This window comes from Mustelus asterias, chromosome 25, assembly GCF_964213995.1.
Source record: "Mustelus asterias chromosome 25, sMusAst1.hap1.1, whole genome shotgun sequence".
NCBI classification, from domain to species: Eukaryota; Metazoa; Chordata; class Chondrichthyes; order Carcharhiniformes; family Triakidae; genus Mustelus; species Mustelus asterias.
In genome coordinates, this window is record NC_135825.1 from 45,168,237 (window position 1) to 45,190,386 (window position 22,150).

Below are 22,150 nucleotides of genomic sequence, written 5' to 3' on the forward strand. Positions count from 1 at the left end.
CTGAGCTTCAGGGAATTGCAACTGGGGGCTGTAGTAACGTGGCTCCACCAGTTAAGAACAAACCTTAGGCATTTATTGATGAACAACAACTATTTACAGGGTGATGAAGATGCAAAGCTTCCAGACATGACTCTCGGATTGAACTGTTGGGACAAGCCCAGACAAGTTGAATTGAAGCCCCAACTCAGTTTTCAATTGGTCAGCCTGGGTCATGTGACCCTTTCTGAAGACCTTAAAGGGGCCAGACACCAAATGTCTCCTCCTCCAAGTTCCAACACACAGAATAATAGTTAACTTGATACTGTCCCCCATTATTTACAACAATGAACACTTTTAATCAGTCCATCAAAAACTCAATCTCTCTGGTGGCTTCCGCTCCCTTGTCAAGTGGTGCAACTCCACCGACAGGGGTGCTTCTGCTGGGGTACTTTCTGTAGGATCTGTCACACTTGGTCTCTCTTCTGGTACTGATTCTTCAATCTCCTCTGTTCCAGTCGGAATAAATCCCGTCCCTCATCACAGGCTGATTGGACATTCAATTCTCAGGCAGACAAGAACACTTCTGGCTGGCATCAATGAATCAGACTGTAACACTGGCTCCTGGGAAGATTCACATCCACGCAAATGATCCACATGTTTCCTCAAAATCCTGTCTTGCATGCTCATTTCATAAGACAACAGTCCCGTCTTGGCCACAACAATTCCTGAAACTCAGCTTGGGCCACTTGCGTGGTTTTTCATAAAGACTGGAGCATCTATTTCCAATGATCGCGCATCCTTAGTTGAATCATGGTTCCTCTTTTAGTTGCATTTGCCTCAACGATGCCTGATTAATTTGGCAATCATGATGTGGAGATGCCGGCGTTGGACTGGGGTAAACACAGTAAGAAGTTTAACAACACCAGGTTAAAGTCCAACAGGTTTATTTGGTAGCAAAAGCCACACAAGCTTTCGGAGCTGCAAGCCCCTTCTTCAGGTGAGTGGGAATTCTGTTCACAAACAGAGCATATAAAGACACAGACTCAATTTACATGAATAATGGTTGGAATGCGAATACTTACAACTAATCAAGTCTTTAAGAAACAAAACAATGTGAGTGGAGAGAGCATCAAGACAGGCTAAAAAGATGTGTATTGTCTCCAGACAAGACAGCCAGTGAAACTCTGTGGGGGTTACAGATAGTGTGACATGTCAATAAAGTGTAAGGCAGTGGTCCCTATCCGGTGTGCCGTGAAGACCCCTGAGTGTGCTTTGAGAAAATATTCAAAATGATGAAAAATTCATGTAATTAAACTAAAACTAACCTTCATCTTGAGCTCTGAGGTCAGCACCTCCCAGACCCGGTGAACCCCAGGCCTCCCACGCAATCACAGGCTGGGAAAGAACCGCACAGGCGCGGTTTAGATTTTTTCAGTTGGTCAGGCCCATGTGCCTGGAGCTGAAGACAAAGGCCCCTTGTGTCTGCACAAAAAGCAAAGATTGGCATAAAAAACCTCAGGAGAAGCGAGAGAGACAGAAAGAGGAAAAAGATGGCATGTGCTGTTCTGAAAATCAGAATAGTGAAAGCACGCCAATAACTTGTATCTACAGTTCTGTTTGGCTAATGTCTCGATATGAGATTAACATTATGCTGCGGTCCTGCACTTCAACTTTCTCCTCTTTTTCTTTTATATTACCGCCTTTTTCTCGCACTTCATTACCTGAGGTAATAGGACTCAAAATATTAATACAAGAGCAAAATACTGCAGATGCTGGAAAACTGACATAAGAAGGAAAAATGCTGAGAAACCCAGATAATCAGGCAGCATCTGTGGAGAGAAACAGTCAATGTTCATGTTGCCGACCATTTCATAATGTTCAATCTTGTATGAACTGGATAAATGATTTGTGAAATGTGTTTTGAAGGAAATCAAGGTTTCCTTTATACAGTTTACATTTATATAGTTTATATTTTTCTCAGCCAATGGCCCAGGTTTAGCGATCGCTGGAACTGAAGTTTCAGCTCTCACCATCATTATGATGGAAATCAGCTTTTTGGCATCCACACATGGACAGTAAAACATGGAAATGTTTCCAGATTCTCTCCGGATTTTCCACCCCCGTTGCCGTTCTAACCGAGGAAGGAACCCACCTCACAGTTATCTATAGGTCTTTTCCCCTGCTACGGTGGCAGAAGTTCCCGTGTCGACATCCATTCTCAATGGTCTACCATTGACTAACAGCACCACCGTACTGGGGGCTACTTTGCCTGCTTTTACATTATTTAATGACAGGATGTTCCTCTCACCCTCCAAATTATGTACTGGCGATGAGCTGTTTACTGCTACTAGGTAGGCTCTGCTTACAATATATGTGTGCCTCAGATGTCCCTTCCTGTGGCACACAAAGCACTCTGCTTCCTTAAATCTGCAAATCTCTGAGGAGTGATTTCCCCCACATCTGGAACACTTTGTAACCATCCTTTTCTGTTGAATCCTTTTCTGGAATCTTTCATTTCAGCTCCTGTATTTGTTTCTCAGTTTAAACTGGCATCTTTGCTTTTGGTGCCACTGCTGCCTGAAACTGCCCATGCTAACTGGTGGACCTTGCCATTCTGCTCACTCTAAAGTTCCTGGTTGCTTTTCTCTTTGCTGTCCATCATTTATACGACTGCCAGTGTCGTTTTAAAATTAATCTCAGTTTCTGCCAGCAACTGTCTCTGTGTGGCCTCAACATTTACTCCACAGACCAATCGATCTTTCAGCATGTCATTTAGTGTTGTCCCGAAGTCACAATCTTCCTCAAATTGCCTATGACTTGCTATGCCATTTGCAATGGTCTCCCCTGGAGCTCTCCCTGTGGAATTCAATTAAACTTGTTACAAAATTACAGAGGGCTTTGTGTGTTAATGCCCCTTTACCAAGTCCACAATCTCCGCAAATGACCTTGCACAGGGTGAGTTTGCGTCCATTGTACTATGGATCAACTTATACATTTGGGTCACACAAATCTTTAATAATGGTTAGCACTGCTGCTTCACAGCTCCAGGGTCCCGGGTTCGATTCCCGGCTCGGGTCACTATCTGTGTGGAGTTTGCACATTCTCCTCGTATCTGCGTGGGTTTCCTCCGGGTGCTCCGGTTTCCTCCCACAGTCCAAAGATGTGCGGGTTAGGTTGATTGGCCAGGTTAAAAATTGCCCCTTAGAATCCTGAGATGCGTAGGTTAGAGGGATTAGCGGGTAAATATGTGGGGGTAGGGCCTGGGTGGGATTGTGGTCGGTGCAGACTCGATGGGCCGAATGGCCTCCTTCTGCACTGTAGGGTTTCTAAAAAAAAATATCACCTTCTGCTTTCCCTTTTCCTGTATTCCATTTGTTTTGAAGAAATATTCTAATCGCTCAACATACTGTTCCCTCTCTGTAGTGGAAGGGGTCCACTCTATTAAATACAGGCATCTCTGCAGCTCTATTCTACTTTGCAAGCTTAACTTTGACTAAACCTGGTTCTGTGCTGATGATCTAGTAATTGCACTCGCTGCTTTTTACCTCACCGCCAAATGCAGTAACTTGGCTCCACTAGTTTAGACCAAACCTTAGGCGTTTATTAATGAACAACAACTATTTACAGGGTGATGCAGATTCACTGACTCCACACATGACTCGAGGATCGAACTGCTGGGACAAGCCCAGACATGTTGGAGTGAAGCCCCAACTCAGTTCCCAATTGGTCAGCCTGGGTCACATGGCCCGCTCAGACTATCACTCTTTAGAGGGGCCAGATGCCACAGTGGGGTACCCCAAAGATGTACTGGGTAATCCCCCAATCTCCCAACCGATCCCCACCACTATCCATGTGACCACCAATAAACCACCCTCCACTGACCAACCTGCCCACACTGATGACCCGACCCCCTCCAGCGACCTGAGTACCTCCACACCTGATGCCCCCCCCTCCGCCCCTTCCCCCTCTCTTACTCACTTACCTCACAAAACTACCTGCTTCCTGGTTTTTAAGTGGTTGGGCCTATAAACTTAGCTGATTTGCAGCAACTAATGTTGACAAAAGATCAGACATAACTTGCTCATTTCAAACTCTGCATCCCTCGAGTGAAGGCCTCAGTACTGCGCTGCTCTGTACAGTTCTCACCAGGACTGCGCTGCTCTGTACAGTTCTCACCAGGACTGCGCTGCTCTGTACAGTTCTCACCAGGACTGCGCTGCTCTGTACAGTTCTCACCAGCACTGCGCTGCTCTGTACAGTTCTCACCCTTGTCAACTTTCAGTATCGACAGTCTATTCAACACTTCCTCCTTATTAATTTTGAACATGGATTGATATTATTGTTATGACACAACATCTGTTAGTAACCTTTTTCCAATCAGTAGAATCAAAACCTGAAGGTTAGATTGTTAAAAGACAGAAAATAATGTAAGTGTTCAGCTCAGATGTGTCACTGCGAGGAGTTGTTGTGAAATACATTACTTTCCTGGCACACCCTGTGACTTTGTAGATCCACTACAGTTTGCCTATGGTCGCAACAGGTCCACAGCAGACGCCATTTCTCTGGCCCTGCACTCAGCCCCTTATACTCTTTATACACTTATGACTGTGTGACCGAATTCCCCTGCAACTCAAGTTTGCCGACGACACCACCGTAGTGGTTCGGGTCTCATACAGCGACGAGACAGAGTACAGGAATGAGATAGAGAATCTGGTGAACTGGTGCAGCAAGTAATTGCACTCTCGGGGCGGCAAAGTAGCGCAGTGGTTAGCACTGCTGCTTCACAGCTCCAGGGACCTGGGTTCGATTCCCGGCTTGGATCACTGTCTGTGTGGAGTTTGCACATTCTCCTCATGTCTGCGTGGGTTTCCTCCGGGTGCTCCGGTTTCCTCCCACAGTCCAAAGATGTGCGGGTTAGGTGGATTGGCCATGCTAAAAAAAAATTGCCCTTAGTGTTCTGGGATGCGTAGGTTATAGGGATTAGTTCGTAAATATGACGGGATATGGGGGTAGGGCCTGGGTGGGATTGTGGTCGGTGCAGACTTGATGGGCCGAATGGCCTCTTTCTGTGCTGCAGGGTTTCTAAGATTTCTAAGATTTCTAAGCAACAATAATCTCTCCCTCAATGTCAACAAAACGAAGGAGATTGTCACCAACTTCAGGAAACGTAAAGGAGAACATGCCCCTGTCTACATCAACGGGGACAAAGTAGAACGAGTTGGGAGCTCAAGTTTTGAGGTGTCCAGATCACCAACAACCTGTCTTGATCCCCCCCATGCCGATACTATAGTTAAGAAAGCCCACCAATGCCTCTACTTTCTCAGAAGACTAAGGAAATTTGGCATGTCAGCTACGACTCTCAACAACTTTTACAGATGCACCATAGAAAGCATTCTTTCTGGTTCTATCACAGCTTGGAATAGCTCCTTGGTATGCCCAAGTCTGCAAAGAACTGCAAAAGGTCATAAATGTAGCCCAATCCCTCATGCAAACCAACCTCCTATCTATTGACTCTTTCTACACTTATCGCTGCCTCAGCAAAGCAGCCAGTATAATTAAGAACCCCACGCACCCCGGACGTTCTCTCTTCCACCTTCTTCCTTCGGGAAAAAGGTACAAAAGTCTGAGGTCACTTACCAACCGACTCAAGAATAGCTTCTTCCCTGCTGCTGTCAGACTTTTGAATGGACTTACCTTGCATTAAGTTGATCTTTCTCTACACCCTAGCTATGACTGTAACACTACATTTTGCACTCTCTCGTTTCCTTCTCTATGAACAGTATGTTTTGTCTGTATAGCGCGCAAGAAACAATACTTTTCACTATATGTTAATACATGTGACAATAATATATCAAATCAAATCAAAGGTGGCAGGACAGGTGGAGAGAGCAGTTAGAATCATAGAAACCCTACAGTGCAGAAAGAGGCCATTCGGCCCATCGAGTCTGCACCGACCACAATCCCACCCAGGCAATACCCCCACATATTTACCCGCTAATCCCTCTAACCTACGCATCCCAGGACACTAAGGGGCAATTTTTAACCTGGCCAATCAACCTCGCCCGCACATCTTTGGACTGTGGGAGGAAACTGGAGCACCCGGAGGAAACCCATGCAGACACGAGGAGAATGTGCAAACTCCACACAGACAGTGACCCGAGCCGGGAATCGAACCCGGGACCTTGGAGCTGTGAAGCAGCAGTGCTAACCACTGTGCTATTGTAAAAGGATCAAGAATGAGGGGGCACAGATTTATAGTGATTTGCAAGAGAAGCAAATCTGATGTGAGAAAGAAACTTTCACACAAAGAGTGTTTCAGGTCTGGAATGCACTGCCTGGAAGTGGCAGGTTCAATCGAGGCATTCAAGAGGGCATTAGATAATGACTTGAATGGAAACAATGTGCAGGGTACAGGGAAAAGGCAGGTGAATGGCACTAAGTCATGATGCTCATTTGGAGAACTGGTGCAGACATGATGGGCCGAATGGCCTCCTTCTCCATTGCAACAGTTCTGTGATTCTGTGTCAGCCTGTTCCTGTCCCACTGAACTCACTTTTTCCTATCTTGACTCCATGCTCTCTCCCCTTGTCCAGTCTTTTCCCACCCACATTAATGGTTCCTCTGATGCTCTGTCATATCACCAGCTCATAAGATATAGGATCAGAATTAAGCCATTCGGCCCATCAAGTCCACTCCGCCATTCAATCATGATTGATATGCTCCTCATCCCCATTTCCCTGCCTTCTCCCCATAACCTTTCAACCCACCAACTAAAATCTGTCTAACTCCTCCTTAAATTTATTCAATGTCCCAGCATCCACCGCACTTTGGGGTAGCAAATTCCACAGATTTACAATCCTTTGTGAGAAGCAGTTTCTCCTCAAATCTGTTTTAAATTTTCTACTCCTTATCCTAAGAATATGACCTCTTGTCCGAGAATGCTGCATCCACATATGTGTCAGCTGTCTGTGTTAGTTTGTCCAGTCATCATTTAACTCGTTACTGATTCCTTGTTCTCTGAAAGACTGCATTCTGCTTATAAATGTATTAGCTGGTTAGAAATGCCCTTCCACAGATGGTAACTATTGGGTGTGTAAAATAACATGAGGAAATTATTGAGTGTAAGCAATAGAATTAGGGATAAAGGACACAACATCAGATGGAAATAGAACACAGAACAGTACAGCACAGAACAGGCCCTTCGGCCCACGATGTTGTGCCAAGCTTTATCTGAAACCAAGATCAAGCTATCCCACTCCCTATCATCCTGGTGTGCTCCATGTGCCTATCCAATAACCGCTTAAATGTTCCTAAAGTGTCTGACTCCACTATCACTGCAGGCAGTCCATTCCACACCCCAACCACCCTCTGCGTAAAGAACCTACCTCTGATATCCTTCCTATATCTCCCACCATGAACCCTATAGTTATGCCCCCTTGTAATAACTGATCTTGGGTGTAGTTTGATGGAATATATCAATTTGATGTTGAGGTATGTTAGTGAAAGGAAAGTGTGGATTAGATGAATAGGGTGACAGCTTTCTCTTGGAGATATTTATCCTTGCTTCTGAATTTTTTAAGAGAACTGAATTTGATAGTCAACAGCCTCCTGAGACACTGGGACTTCACAGGGAGAGATAATCAAAGATCTTGATGCTGAGACACCCTTTGATCTTCTGAGAAGATTACCATCAAGCACGACAAGTGAAAGGGAGCTTTGAGACATGCAGACATAATGAGGTGAAAAGCAGAAGGTGATGGTGGGTGAGGTGCCAATGAAGTGGGCTGCTTTGCCCTGGATAGTGTTGAACCTCTTGAGTGTGTTGGAGCTGCACTCATCCAGGCAAGTGGAGACTATTCTATCACACTCCGACTTGTAGATAGTGCACAGGCTTTGGTGGTGGGGGGGGTGCGGGGGCGGGGGGGGGGCAGGAGGTCAGCAGAGAGTTCCCAACCTTTGACCTGTTCTTGTAGTCCAGTATTCATATGGCTGGTCCAGTTCGGTTTCTGGTCAATGGAAACCCCCTGGATGGTGATAGTGGGGATTCAGCAATGGCAATGCCATTGAATGTCATGGGGAGATAGTTAGATTCTCCTTTATTGGAGATGATTATTGCCTGGCACAGATTTCACTTTCCACTTATCAACTCTGGTCTGAATGTTGTCCGGGTGTTCCTTTATATGGACACAGACTGCTGCAGTATCTGAGGGGTTACCTTTGTACTGGGTATGACTCCAGCCAGTGGAGAATTACTCTTGATTCTCATTTACTCCAGTTTTACATCTTATGGATGCCACACTCGGTCCGATGCTGCCTTGATGTCAAAGACAGTCACTCTCAATTTACCTCTTGAATTCAGCTCATTTGCAGAAACTTCAGCTGAGTTATCGATCTGGAGGCTGAGCTGCAGACACTGGTCAGTTCAAGGCCGGTGAACTGCAACAATCAGGGCATTCCCGAGGTGTTCATTGGCTAAGAGGATTTCTATTGTGGGCTGTGGCATTACCAGTGTAGATAGGACCCAGGAGAGGCAGGAAGTGACCTCGAGGGAAGGTGATGATGGAAGATAGATGGGCGACTGGGAGGGACAAAATTTGGGAACAAAGAGGGGGTGTTGAGAGGTGTCCCTGAGAACAATTCTGCCCTACGGTGGGCTGGTGAGGAAGACCCCTGACCCTCCCAGTTCCACAGGTCACGAAGCATTATTTTAAACTTCTCAATGACGATCACTGGTTTTAGGTTTAATTCAGCTCACGTTTCCCATCACAACGTACAGCAGCATTGCTACATAGAGGACCATAAACTACTTTTAATTTCCCAATTTCTATCAACAATGAACCAGATGCCCATTTCCTGCCTGGATCCTGGATCCCTGCCTAGAACAAAGTGGTGGCTGATGCTCCATCAGTGCAATATGTGAACATATCAGCCACCCGCCATCTTGGACACTAATCCACCCGTTCAACACCTGAAAAATAGACAAAAACACAAGAGATTTCAAGGCCCTGGGCTCTTATGGACTTTGGAATAATATATATATGAACACATATCTTGCAGTGCACACACCATGTAACGTCAGCAGCACACTCTGCACAAATGAAGAACAAAGAGACAAGGAAAGGAACAATCGCTCTCTGCTTTATTTGCACCAGATGAATTTTCACTCATTTATTTTCACATTGAAATCATTCAATGACAATTTTCAAATGTGAAGCTCCCAGATTATCCTGGGATTGGTGACAGCGTTGTTATATCTTCCTGTAGACAGCCGCTACTCCATCAACGTACTCTTCTGTCAGCCCTGTCTTCAGTATCTCCTTCTGCCATTTCTCCACATGTCGTTCGACAACCTTTTCCCACAGCCCCTTGCTCACCAACTCCTGGACTGAAGCAAGAAGTTTGCTTCTGTGATCACTCTCCTCAGCTCTCAGTGTGAAACAGATAAAGCCGCCTACGGGAGAGATACATTAACAGGTCAATGTGAAACAAGGACAGGTAAGATAAACATTTCCCAACAACACAGTTAAACTGCAAACATGCTTTCAGGATCGCACTCTCAGCATATTTGAACTTTGGGTTCCTGTTTGAAAATCTGTCCACAATTAATCCACAAGGAATCCTTTGAAAGAAATGAAAAATTTGATTCTAAAACTCACATCCTTCACCCTCCACTTTCCATTTGCCTGTTTCTGTTTGAAGAGTTACCTTTCTAGAATTTTACATGCCCCCTGTTGTTACCCTGTGGCAGTCATCTTGTTTCGGTGGTACTTCCTGTGGGTGCTGCATTGATGGGCTGAATGGTCTGGCAGGAATGGACCTTTCTGCTCACCTGTTTTGGTGACTCTCAGCATTTCTGGAAGGATATCACAGGGAAGATGTTGCTGAGCCAATCCACCAACAATCATCACTAAATCATAGGAACCTTCAACAATTCAAACAACAACAAAGAGGTTTGTTAGACTTTGCAGGCAAACTGTTACCCTGCCTCATATCACAAAGTAAGAGTTTTAACAAGACCAGTTTAAAGTCCAACAGGTTTATTTGGTAGCAAATGCCATTAGCTTTTGGAGCCCTGCTCCTTCGTCAGATGGAGTGGATATCTCGATATCGAGTAGATATCCAGTCCAACGCCGGCATCTCCACATCATGACTCATATCACAAACTGAGAGGAAATCTTTAGAAAGTATTTCCAGTTCCTTTTAATCTCAATCAATCAGATTGAAGATTCTGTGACTCTGAGAGTGGAGGAACTCCGAGGGTTTCTGAAATATTTGGACACCAGCTTCTCGAAGGACCTAAACATCAGAAAGGAGATCCCCAGAATAATGCGGCCTGTTCCCTGGGGTCTGTGGGTGCTAATTAGATGTGATAGATTCTGTTAGTTACCTGGTTCTATAGGCAGTGGTCTATCTGAAGTTAAAATCCAACTTGTCAATCTCTGATACAGGCCTTTGGATTCAGCGATCTTCAACATTCGGTCACTACCATCTATTCCATGAAAGTTTTTAAATCCCAGTTCATGCAGCTATAGAAAAGAGACTCATGTTAGGTGTATTCCAACAAGCCTCTGATTATCCATTCAAATTGTTTGCTGTGGATTTGATCAAGCTCCACATGAAGGGTTAACCGTATCACAGTGCCAGGATCTGCACTGCCCCACAATATGATCAGCAACTCAGCAATTCAACACTTGCACCAATTGCAACTAATTGAAAGCCGAATGATGAGAGAAACGAAGCGTCCGTCTCTCCCATCTTTCACCTGGTTGGATTCTCTCTTTCTGTCACTTGTTGACATGGATTCAAAACTCATGAACAGCAAATGGCCCAGTTTGTTTCCCATCCCCGTGAACTCCAAACGACACTGCAAGGTGTTAATTATCTAAATTAAGGGCAAGGATAAACCATAGAGGGAATTTATTATTTCAGCATTTATAAGGGACATCCCCCAAGGTGATCAGGTCCAGGCGGTGGACAGATGATGGGGACATTGAACCTGCCTATCTGCCCTTCTTCTGTGGTTCCGCCATGCCCAAGTGTGCCTAGAGAGGGAGCACTTGCTGCCCGCTGGGATGCTGGGGTCTTCCATGACCAGTGGGCACGCAAGTGCTGATGGAAATTGTAACATTTAAGTACAGGATGTTTCAATGCTTGTTGCATTTGTACACACCTCATGAGGAACACTCTTGAAGTGTTGCGATAGGTCACCAGATCTGTTCACGATGAGATCAAGAAGAGGATGAATGATCTCATCCACACCCTCAGTGTAAATTAACATTCAGCTCACTCCAACACACACTCACATCATGCACTCAGAGGGTCACACAGCTCGGTGGGTGCACAAAATATTAGCGGGGGAGATATCAGTATTAAAAGCCTAATCACCAGCATCCCAGTTCTCATGCTGTCCAAACTCTATCCTCACCCCTTACGGGAGAGTGCTCAGCACACACAGCAGGCATGCATGCTTACCAACCTTTTCTTCTCATTATATCCCATCTGCCTTGTCTTCATGCAGGTCAAGCTGTCCCACAACAGGGGGAAGTTCCCAGACTGGAGGAGACCTCTCTAAATTTGAGGAGGATGCTGTCAAGTTGATAGGGGAGGAAATCATAGAAATCATAGAAACCCTACAGTGCAGAAGGAGGCCATTGGGCCCATCGAGTCTGCACCGACCACAATCCCACCCAGGCCCTACCCCCACATATTTACCCGCTAATCCCACTAACCTACGCATCACAGGACTCTAAGGGGCAATTTTTAACCCGGCCAATCAACCTAACCCGCACATCTTTGGACTGTGGGAGGAAACCGGAGCACCCGGAGGAAACCCACGCAGACACGAGGAGAATGTGCAAACTCCACACAGACAGTGACCCGAGCCGGGAATCGAACCCGGGACCCTGGAGCTGTGAAGCAGCAGTGCTAACCACTGTGCTACCGTGCCGCCCCTGTGGGTGAGGTGAGATAGGCCTCTCCCAGTAACCAGTACAGATGTGCCCTCCATGAGTGGATCACATCCTGATATTCTCAGTGAATGACATGTAATGTTGTATTGAGCATGTTCATGAACTAATTCTACCTTCTTGCTCTTACAGGCAGCAGGTCCAGGCAGATCAGCACAGCCACCGTAAGCCCCATCCCCCTCCCCCGCACCCGCCAACCTCCATCCCACCTCAGAGAGGATGCTGAGGATCATTTCAAAGGGTCCTGTCAGGGCATTCACCTGCACACTCCATCAGCAGAGAGTTACACACTGATGTTCCACACCTGACTGTTTCTCCTCCACCACGCCAACAATAGCAACACTGATCTTTAATAAGAAACAGAAGCTGGGATTTTCCAGATCCACTGGCCCCGGGACCATCCAGTCCCACCAAAAGTCAGTTAGCGTTTGGATGGGCCACCAAATCTCCCGCAATGACTCCCATTATGGTAAGGCTGGAAAATCCCAGCCTCTGGCATTCTAAAAACTTCCAACTGTTGCACAGAGCAATGAATGGTGAGAGCAGTTTGCACTGCTTTATGCCAATATCTCCATGGTATTTCATTACAGTGTAATCTCTTACCCCGTCAGCCACGAGCCCCGTTCCACAAGGCACATCAAGGACCAGCGCATTCTCTCGATCTCCCACATATACAGAGTCCACAGTCCCCACACCGAACCTGGGAGCCTGGTAATCTATCACACTCATGTGCTGTGAATAGAAAGAGATTTCATTCATGCAGTCTAGGTAGTGAAGAGTTTCGATCTGTACAGTCTGTATCTTTGAGAACAGAGTGAGAGGGAGCTGATTCTGGAGTCGTCAGATAGTTGAAGATTGGTTTGAATTTCCCAAAATTCCTGAGATTGTTGGAATGTTCTAATAGATTGAAAAACAGCAAATGTAACTCCTTTCTTCAAAAAGGGAGGGAGACAGAAAGCAGGAAGGAATAGGGCAGTTAGTCTTAACATCTGTCACAGGGAAAATGTTGCAAGTCATTATGAAGGGCATTATAGCAGGGGACTTGGATAAGTTCAAGGAAATCAGGCAGAGTCAACATGGTTTTGTGAAAGGGGAATCAATCAACCAAATGATTGGGGTTCTTTGAAGGAATCACATGCTGCGGATAAAGGGGAACCGGTGGATACACTGAACTTAGATTTCCAGAAGGCATTTGATGAGGTGCCACATCAAAGGTTACTGTGGAAAGTAAAAGCTCTTGGTGCAGGGGGGTAATATATTGGCATAGGTTTAAGATTGGATGGCTAACAGGAAGTAGAGAGTAGGCATAAATGGGCCATTTTCTGGTGGCTGGCAAGATGTAACAAACAGTGTGCCATGGGGATCAGTGTTGGGCCCTCACCTTTGAACAATTTATATAAATGACTTGGTTGATGGGACTGAAAGTATGGTTGCTAAATTTGCTGATGACACAAAGATAGGTCAGACAGTAGGTTGTGAAGTGAACATAAAGAGACTACAAGGGCACATAGGTGCGTTAAGTGAGTGGTCAAAGATTTGGCAAATGAAGAATAATGTGGGAAAATGTGAAATTGTCCACTTTGGCAAGAAGAATAAAGAATAAGCTTATTATCTAAATGGTTTCAGCACTCTGGGATGCAGAGGGGTGTGCATGAATCGCAATGAATGAATATGCAAGGGCAGCAAGTAATTAAGAAAGCTTATAGAATGCTTTTGTTTATTCAACGAATACAAAGTAGGGAGATTATGCTTCAGTTCTGTAGGGCAGTGGTGAGAGCACATCTGGAGTATTGTGTACAGAATTGGTCTCCTGACTTAAGGATAGATGGAAATGCATCAGCAGCTGTTCAGAAAATGTTTACCAGACCAATACCAGGAACGGACGGGTTGTCTTAGGGGGAAAGGTTTGACAGGTTCGGCTTGTAACCGCTGGAGTTTAGATCAGTAAGAGGCAACTTGATTGAAACATATAAGATCCTGAGGGGCATTGACAGGATGGATGTGGAGAGGATGTTCCCTCTTGTTGGAGAATCGAGAACTAAGGGTCACTGTTTAAAGATAATGGATGGTCCATTAAGGATAGAGATGAGAAGAAATGTTTGCTGCCAGAGGGTCCTGAATCTCTGGAGCTCCCACCCTTTAAGGCAGTAGAAGCAGAGTCTTTGAATATTTTTAATGTAGAGCCAGATAGGTTCTTGATTAACAAAGGGGTGAAAGGTTATCAGGGATGTTAGAGGAATTCGGAATACCCTGGGATTTGAAATACTAATAAAGACTATTAGAACCCCGGGAATAAAACACTAACAAAGACTATTAAAACAGAGTGGACTAATTTAGAATAAGAATCACAGACTGCCTTACGCATATATTTTACAGAGCTACTGTCTGCATAGAAACACACATAAGCACAGTTAGAGGATTTAAACATGTATTTTTGAAAGTGTATTATTGAACAGGGATATATCTTGGCTAATGGCACAAGGTCTAAGGCACCATGGGAAATAGGCTTGCAATGTGAACCACATTCCTTATAACAATACATTCACTCACGGTTGCTACTCGGATCTTAAATAACATCACTTACCTGACATTGACCAACAGCTGGGAATATAAAAGAAAGCTGCAGGGACTATCAAGAAATAGTTAATTGTCAAAATGATTACATGTGTTTCCATTCTTTTAATATTGAGTTTCCTGATTTTAACTCAGATAGGACTAGCCCTTGAGGTCATTCAACATTCCCCTTGGGAATTGCATGTCAACACTTGCTGACACATGGCATACACATGTGCTATAATTTCCAGCCAGTCAGGGTGTTGGGTTTGCTCGCATGTCCCTATACATGCTGAGAGAGGAATACCTTTGTAACCATTGCCCCTGTCATGGTCTGAATTGATTATGGCGGACCAACAGGCCCAGGATCCTGGACATCGGATACCAGGATTGTCTCGTATGGATGACTGGAAAGAATTTCATAGTGGTGAATCTTGTGCAGACAGACTAAGCCATATGACGGGGTATACACCTGTCTATAACCTTTCAAACCCAGTTCCTAGTTTCCTCCTGAAACAAATGACATCAAAGCCAAAAGGAATGTATTGTATTGGCAATAAGGAAAGTCCTGGGAGTAACTTAGGACAAGTGAATAATACAACACTGTAAATCAGACCAGCCGACTATGCCTGAGTCCACCCAGTGATGATCAATCTTGTAATATCACTAATTGTGGCAACACTTATCCAACTCTCAACGGCACATATTGGATTTGTGCGGATAGGGCATATTCTTGGCTCCCTATTGGATGGAAGGGATCATGTTACCTTGGATATGTAGCCTTATACATTTATCATTCTCCTCACCTTCCTCCTTTGATGAGATATCGATGTTCTATAGAACATTATTACAGTATGGTGCTCCCCTGGTATGGAATCAAAAGGTTGGCACAAGAAAGCAGTAATAGAATCTCAACTTTGGAACATGTTGCCAATGATGCAGACGTGCTTTTACTAAAGTCCATGATGAGATGGTTGCCATGCATACCATGATACTTCAGCATCAAATAGCATTGGACATTATCTTGGCAGCCAGCAGTGGTGGAACATGTGCCATAAATGGATCAGGGTGTTGTCAGTATATAACAGATCATTCAGAATCCATAACCAATCGAGCTGGTCATATTAAAAAAGAGTTGGAGAAACTCAAGCAGGCCTAACCCTTTACTCTCAGGGGTTGGGCTTCAGGCTGGCTAGGCTCCCTGGCAACATCAATCATGCAAGGGATTGCGTTCTTTTTTATTGTGATCTTAGCATTTGTAGTAATTATGTACCTGCTCAAATGCTGCTATGCACAAGTTGTCAGGCACACAGAGGATGCCGCAGCAGTGATAACAGTTAGTGCAGGGGAAAGAGGATCCTGAATGCCAACAGCCATCTGGGATCTGAGAATATTTACTTAAAAACATCCATTTAGTGGCTTAATCTTGGACTAGCCAAGGACCAAGAGGGGGGATTTGTTAGAGGAATTTGAAATACCCTAAGATTTAAATATATAAAGACTAATAAAGACTATTAGAACCCTGGGATTAAAGCACTAACAAAGACTAATAAAACAGAGTGGATTACCTGAGGATAAGAATCACAGACTGCCTTATTTTACTGCAGTACTATCTGCATAGAAACACATATATCCACAGTTAGAGGATTTAAACGTGTATTTTTGAAAGTGTTTTATTGAACAGGCATACATCTTGGCTAATGGCACAGGCATCATGGGAAATAGGCCAGTAAAGTGAACCACATTCCTTATAACAATGCACTCACAGAAGCATAGCACTTATAAGCATGGATACCAGACAGCTCAGTGAAAGAGACATTTATTAAGCAAGGACAAGCTAGTGGTTCCAGACAGCTCAATCAATAGCAAAGTTCTGTTCTGTTCTGTCCAAAGTCTTCAACTAGATAAGAGTGTCTGGAACTGGCAACAGGTGGCCATGGGAAAATCAGGCAGAAACCTCTAGAACTTATTGTTCCCATGCTGTCAGAGAATATCTGTAATTGGTTAAGGTATATGACCTAAACTAATGGCGAATGGCTCATGATGAGCCAGAGGTCGGGTAAAATGTCTTTTGGAAGATGTATAATTGTATTGCCACTGTGATGTAACTTCAGAGAAGTGTTGGACTGCCCAAACCTTTCCCTCCCACCATGCATTGGTCAATAAAGAACGTCTTTCACCAGGATATTGTGGTCGCGAGTCTTTGTATTAGCTGAAGTTGAGCTCAATACATAGCCACTGTAAAAACCCCTACAAGGTGTGTGGGAATGAGGTTACAATCAGATCAACCATGATTTTATTGATTGGCAGACCAGACCCGAGGGGCCGAATGGCCTACTCCTGCTCCTATTTCAAATGTTTGTTGTGTTAGACTGGGAGAGCTTGGCACCCAGCAGCATCTGTTGTTATAACACACGTGATCTCACCCACTGAATCAACAGACAGACAATGTGCTGATACAGGTGGAGTTACCAATCCTGGCACTAGGCCAAAAATTTAGGTTAATTGTACCTTTGCTGCAACTCTGCTCGCACCTCCTGACCTCCTTCCTCTATCATGCTGATTCTAATTCCAGCTTTCTGGTTTTATCTCCTGCCTGTCCTCTCTTCTCTCTGACTGTTCATATGATTAATGGGCCTTATTACCCTGTTTGCTATCCAGCCATACTCTCTCTGCCTGTATGGACTCCTATAGCTGTCTATTACTGTACTGGGAACAGTAATGACTGAGGCTAGGGGTCAGACTGTGTTGCAAAAGATGGGAACTGGCTTAAAGAGAGGAGCTGAGGTTATCATGAATATGAATTTTGAAGTATCATGAGCACTGGTCCCAATGGATCAGTTTGGGGCCCTTGCTATTTTTTTACATATTGACATGCTGGTGATGAATAAAGAGCAGGAGATGACAGTAGATGGTAACATTCAAGCCACACAAATGCCAGGCAATGTCCATCTTCAAAAAGAGAGAATTCAACCATCTCCCTGACATTCAATGTCATTACCATCGCTGAATCCCCTACCATCAACATCCTGGAGCCTATCATTGACCAGGATGTGAACTGGAGCAGCCATATAGAAATCTTGAAACAGGACTAGGCCATTCAGCCTATCGAGCCTGCTCTACCATTCAATATAATCGTGGGTGATCATCCACTTCCTTTGTCCTTTTTGCCACAATATCCCCATATCCCTCTGTCTCATTGGTATTTAGAAATCTGTCAACCTCCACTTTAAACATACTCAATGTCTGAGCTTCCATAGCCCTCTGAGTAAAGAAATTCCACTAATCTCAGTCCTGAGTGGATTCTCATTTATTTTGAAATTGTATCCTCCGGTTCTAGATTCCCCAGCCAAGGGAAACATCTTTGCTGCATCTACCCTGTCTATTCCTTTAAGTATTTTGCAGCTTTCAATGAGACCACCTCTCATTCTTTGAAACTCTGGAGAATACAAGCCCAGTTTACCCAATCTCTCTTCACAAGACAGTCCCACTAACATTCCATTAGCCTTCCTAACAGCTTTCTGCATGCTAGCCTTCAATGACTTATTGACAAGGATACCCAGGTCCCTTTGTACAGCTACACTTTCTAATCCCTTACCGTTTAAGTAATACTCTACACAGGCGATGAGTTACTCTGACCAAAGTGGATCACTCACATTTTTCCACGTTACATTCCATCTGCCATGTTCTTGCCGAGTCACTGAGTCTGTTCGAATCCTCCTGTAGCCTCGTTACATTTTGCACACAACAAACATTCCCGCCTAAATTTGTATCATCCGTGACCTTGGAAAGAGTACATTTGGTCCCCACATTCAAACCATTGATATATATTGTGACAGCTGGGACACAAGCACTGATCCTTGCCGTCCCCCACTAGCCACAGCCTGCAATGTGAGAAACATAGAAACATAGAAACATAGAAACCCTACAGTGCAGAAGGAGGCCATTCGGCCCATCGAGTCTGCACCGACCACAATCCCACCCAGGCCCTACCCCTACACATTTTACCCGCTAATCCCTCTAACCTACACATCCCAGGACTCTAAGGGACAATTTTTAACCTGGCCAATCAACCTAACCCGCACATCTTTGGACTGTGGGAGGAAACCGGAGCACCCGGAGGAAACCCACGCAGACACGAGGAGAATGTGCAAACTCCACACAGACAGTGACCCGAGCCGGGAATCGAACCCGGGACCCTGGAGCTGTGAAGCAGCAGTGCTAACCACTGTGCTACCGTGCTGACCTGTTTATTCCTACTCTCTGCTTTCTGCCTGTTCGCCAATTCTTCTCCCATGCTAATTCTCAATTCATGTCAATATATTGCCTTATATCCCATGAGCTTTTATTTTGCTAATCAACTTCCTGTTGGAGACTTTATCAAAAGCCTACTGAAATTCCAGGTATAATGCATCCACCGCTTCCTGTTTATCAATTCTGTTAGTAATATCTTCAAAAAAACTCCAACAGGCTCATCAAACCTGGGGCTGGATTATCCGGCTGTGGGCACTCCAAGGAAATTCTCCCCAAAGTCAACGGACCTTTAAATGGTCTGCTGAATTTTCTGTCCCACCCACTATGATTCCCGCGGTGAGCGGGACAGGAAATTTCCGGCTTTGATTTCCCATTTGTAAATCCATGCTGACTATACCCAGACAGATCATAAATGTCCAAATGTTATTTTATTACATCCTCTATAATAGATTCCAGCATTTGTCCAATTACTGATGTAAGGCTATCAGGTCCGTAATTCCCTGTTTTCTCTCTCACTCCCTTCTTAAATAGTGGGATGAGATTTGCTCCCTTCCAATCGGCAGGACAATTCCAGAATCTGTAGAATTTTGGAAGCTTATCACCAATGCATCTCTATAGCTACCTCTTTCAAAACTCTACAGTGGCGATAAGAGCAGGTCAGAGGCTGCAGCAAGTAATTCTTCTCCTGACTCCCTAAAGCCTGTCCACCATCTATAAGACACAAGTCTCCCTTCTCAGAAGTTTAATGAAATTTGGTATGTCCACTACGACTCTCACCAACTTTTACAGATGCATCATAGAAAGCATTCTTTCTGCTTGTATCACAGCTTGGTCTGTCTCCTGCTCTGCCCAAGACCACAAGGAACTACAGAGGGTCATGAACGAAGCCCAGTCCATCACTCAAACCAGTCTCCCATCCATTGACTCTGTCTACACTTCCTGCAGCCTCGGAAAAGCAGGCGAGCATAATTAAGGACCTCACGCCCCGGACATACTCTCTTCCATCTTCTTCCATTAAGAAAAAGATACAAAAGTCTGAGGACACATGCCAACCGACTCAAGAACGTCTTCTTCCCTACTGCCATCAGACTTTTGGATGGACCTACCTCGCATTAACTTGATCTTTCTCTACACCCTCGCTATGACTGTAACATTACATTCTGCACTCTCTCCTTTCCTTCTCTATGTACAGTATGCTTTTTCTGTATAGTGCGCAAGAAACAATACTTTTCACTGGATACCAATACATGTGACAATAATAAATCAGATCAAAAGGTGTGTTTGGAATACTCTCCATTTTCCTGGAACTCCCTCTCTAACAGCACTGTGGGTATACCTACACCACATGGACTGCAGCGGCTCAAGAAGGCAGCTCATCACCATCTTCTCAAGAGGCAACGAGGGTTGGGCAATAAATGCTGGTCAGCCAGTGACACCCACATCCCAGGAATGAAAAACAAATACGATATGATGGAGAAAGAATTCCTCCTGCTCTTGGTGATGACTCCACAGCGACAGCAAAAACATTTCTTCTACTTGTCATTTGATGTAAAATAATAAATACAGTAATAACGGATGTGTGGAGACACCAGGGAAACCCATGGTAACAAGGCCACAACAAGTGTGAGGAATGGTTCTTTCCCCAGAGGTCCCCAGTTCAGTAGATGGTAAAATGAGATGTGAATGTTTTACCTGTTCATAGTCCTGTGCCCAAGAGTCATAAAATTTCACTTGTTCATCTGTTTCCAAATTGCAGTATAAAGTCTTTAGGTTCTTGATGGCAGCAGCCATATCAGTTCCAGAACGTTCCGCCTGTGGAACAAAGAGACAGTAAAATGAAGGTTAGAATCAAATATTTCATCAAAACTCCTTTCATTCCAAATGTGAGGAATTAAAATATGACGAGGGCGTCCAGCCTGTACAAAATGTGCACAGTTTGTTTCTGTGTTGTGTGAGAATACACTTGGAATCAGAACATTACCTTCAGATGTGACTATAATGATTTAACTTAACTGCACAAAGGCAATGCTGAGGCAGTACGGTTCTCACCTGCTGCTCACACACTCAGTGCAAACTCACCGTCCGTACATTCAGCATCTCACTGAAGAAATGAAGGCTCACACTCTAGGATGGCATTGTGACTGATCCTTTATTGAGATCTCACCGCACCGATGGTCCAATTATGCCATCAGCAGCTAAATCGAGTAATGAGTAACCACTTAGTTTGAAAACCAAATGGCAGTATGTACCCAGCAGGAAAATAAATCTCTGCTGTCAAAGACAACATTATTTATCAACCAAATGGGAATTTGGATCATAGAATTGTCAATCTTCCAGGATTACCTCAGAGTCCAGAAAACTTAAAGAATAATCTCCAGAGAATTTGTTGGCAACTTGAGAGGAAAAGCAAATAGCATTAAATGAAACATTTTTGTTCAGTATTGTTGGTTATCAGCATAGGATTATCGGAAATTGGACAAAATAGTTGCTTCTTAACGGGAGATCTAACAAAGGTTTGTTTCAACATCGTTTATTCTCTGGGGTGATTTGTGTCGGACGTTTCGCATTTCTGTTGTCTGTTCTCTGGCCCAATGCCCTCCAGGGTCAAGGGTGAGTGAAGGGACATTGAGGGCCACTGAGGGATGTCGAATACCAAATCTGAGACATGACCAGACTGGCCTCCACCAAGACCAGAGTGAGCTCCACCAAGACCAGAGTGAACTCCACCAAGACCAGAGTGAGCTCCACCAAGACCAGAGTGAGATCCACCAAGACCAGAGTGAGATCCACCAAGACCAGAGTGAGCTCCACCAAGACCAGAGTGAGCTCCACCAAGACCAGAGTGAGCTCCACCAAGACCAGAGTGAGATCCACCAAGACCAGAGTGAGCTCCACCAAGACCAGAGTGAGCTCCACCAAGACCAGAGTGAACTCTGCTGGTAATACCAGGGTGGCTGAGCTCTGCCAGAAAGACCAGGGTGGGTGAGCTTCGCTGACAAGACCAGGGTGAAGGGATGCCATCCTAAAACTGCCCCTCATTTCCCAAATCTCTGGCTTCTAACAGTTAGCCAATCCTTTATGTTATTATGCTCCCCCAAATACCATGGGCTCTTACCTTATTAAACAACCTGTTGTGCAGTACTTTATGAGTGCTTTTTGGAAATCCAAATTTATTACATCTACTGGTTCCCCTTTATCTCTCCTGCTCATTACATCTCAAAGAATGCTTAATAAATGTTTCAGGCATGATATCCCCTCATGAAGCCATGTTGACTCTATTTGATTATATTATGTATTTCTAAATGCCCTGCTATTATTTGCTTTATAATGGACTCTAACATTTTCCCAATGACAGAGTTTAATATAACTGGCCTATAGTTACCTGTTTTTTATGTCTC

The 22,150-nt window shown here is 44.5% G+C and overlaps 2 protein-coding genes across 3 annotated transcripts in view; one reads left to right on the forward strand and one right to left on the reverse strand.

Moving 5' to 3' along the window:
* Positions 1 to 22,150, forward strand: part of LOC144511943 (sodium-coupled monocarboxylate transporter 1-like) — a 673,058-nt gene that overhangs the window by 410,486 nt on the left and 240,422 nt on the right. The window lies entirely within an intron of this gene.
* Positions 9,118 to 20,560, reverse strand: LOC144511941 (methyltransferase-like protein 27). Of its 2 annotated transcripts, none has more exons than XM_078242425.1 (5): positions 20,445 to 20,560; positions 12,549 to 12,677; positions 10,367 to 10,505; positions 9,809 to 9,901; positions 9,118 to 9,430 (listed from the first exon to the last, which is right to left on the reverse strand). In XM_078242425.1, the coding sequence occupies exons 1-5, from the start codon at positions 20,541 to 20,543 to the stop codon at positions 9,228 to 9,230; spliced, it is 663 nt and encodes a 220-aa protein (XP_078098551.1). In that variant the 5' UTR covers positions 20,544 to 20,560; the 3' UTR covers positions 9,118 to 9,227. The 2 variants fall into 2 exon arrangements, with proteins under 2 accessions (XP_078098551.1, XP_078098552.1); XM_078242426.1 differs by lacking the exon at positions 20,445 to 20,560 and adding an exon at positions 16,067 to 16,114.

Bases quoted from the DNA above. Each gene is read 5' to 3' on its own strand.
- LOC144511941 (XM_078242425.1), bottom strand. From the start codon at position 20,543: ATGGCTGCTGCCATCAAGAACCTAAAGACTTTATACTGCAATTTGGAA. The intron at 12,678-20,444 runs GTAAAACATTCA...TTCTATTCACAG, and splicing joins GGGCACAGGACTATGAACAG to CACATGAGTGTGATAGATTA. The intron at 9,431-9,808 runs GTGAGCAGAAAG...TCTCTCCCGTAG, and splicing joins GCTGAGAGTCACCAAAACAG to GCGGCTTTATCTGTTTCACA.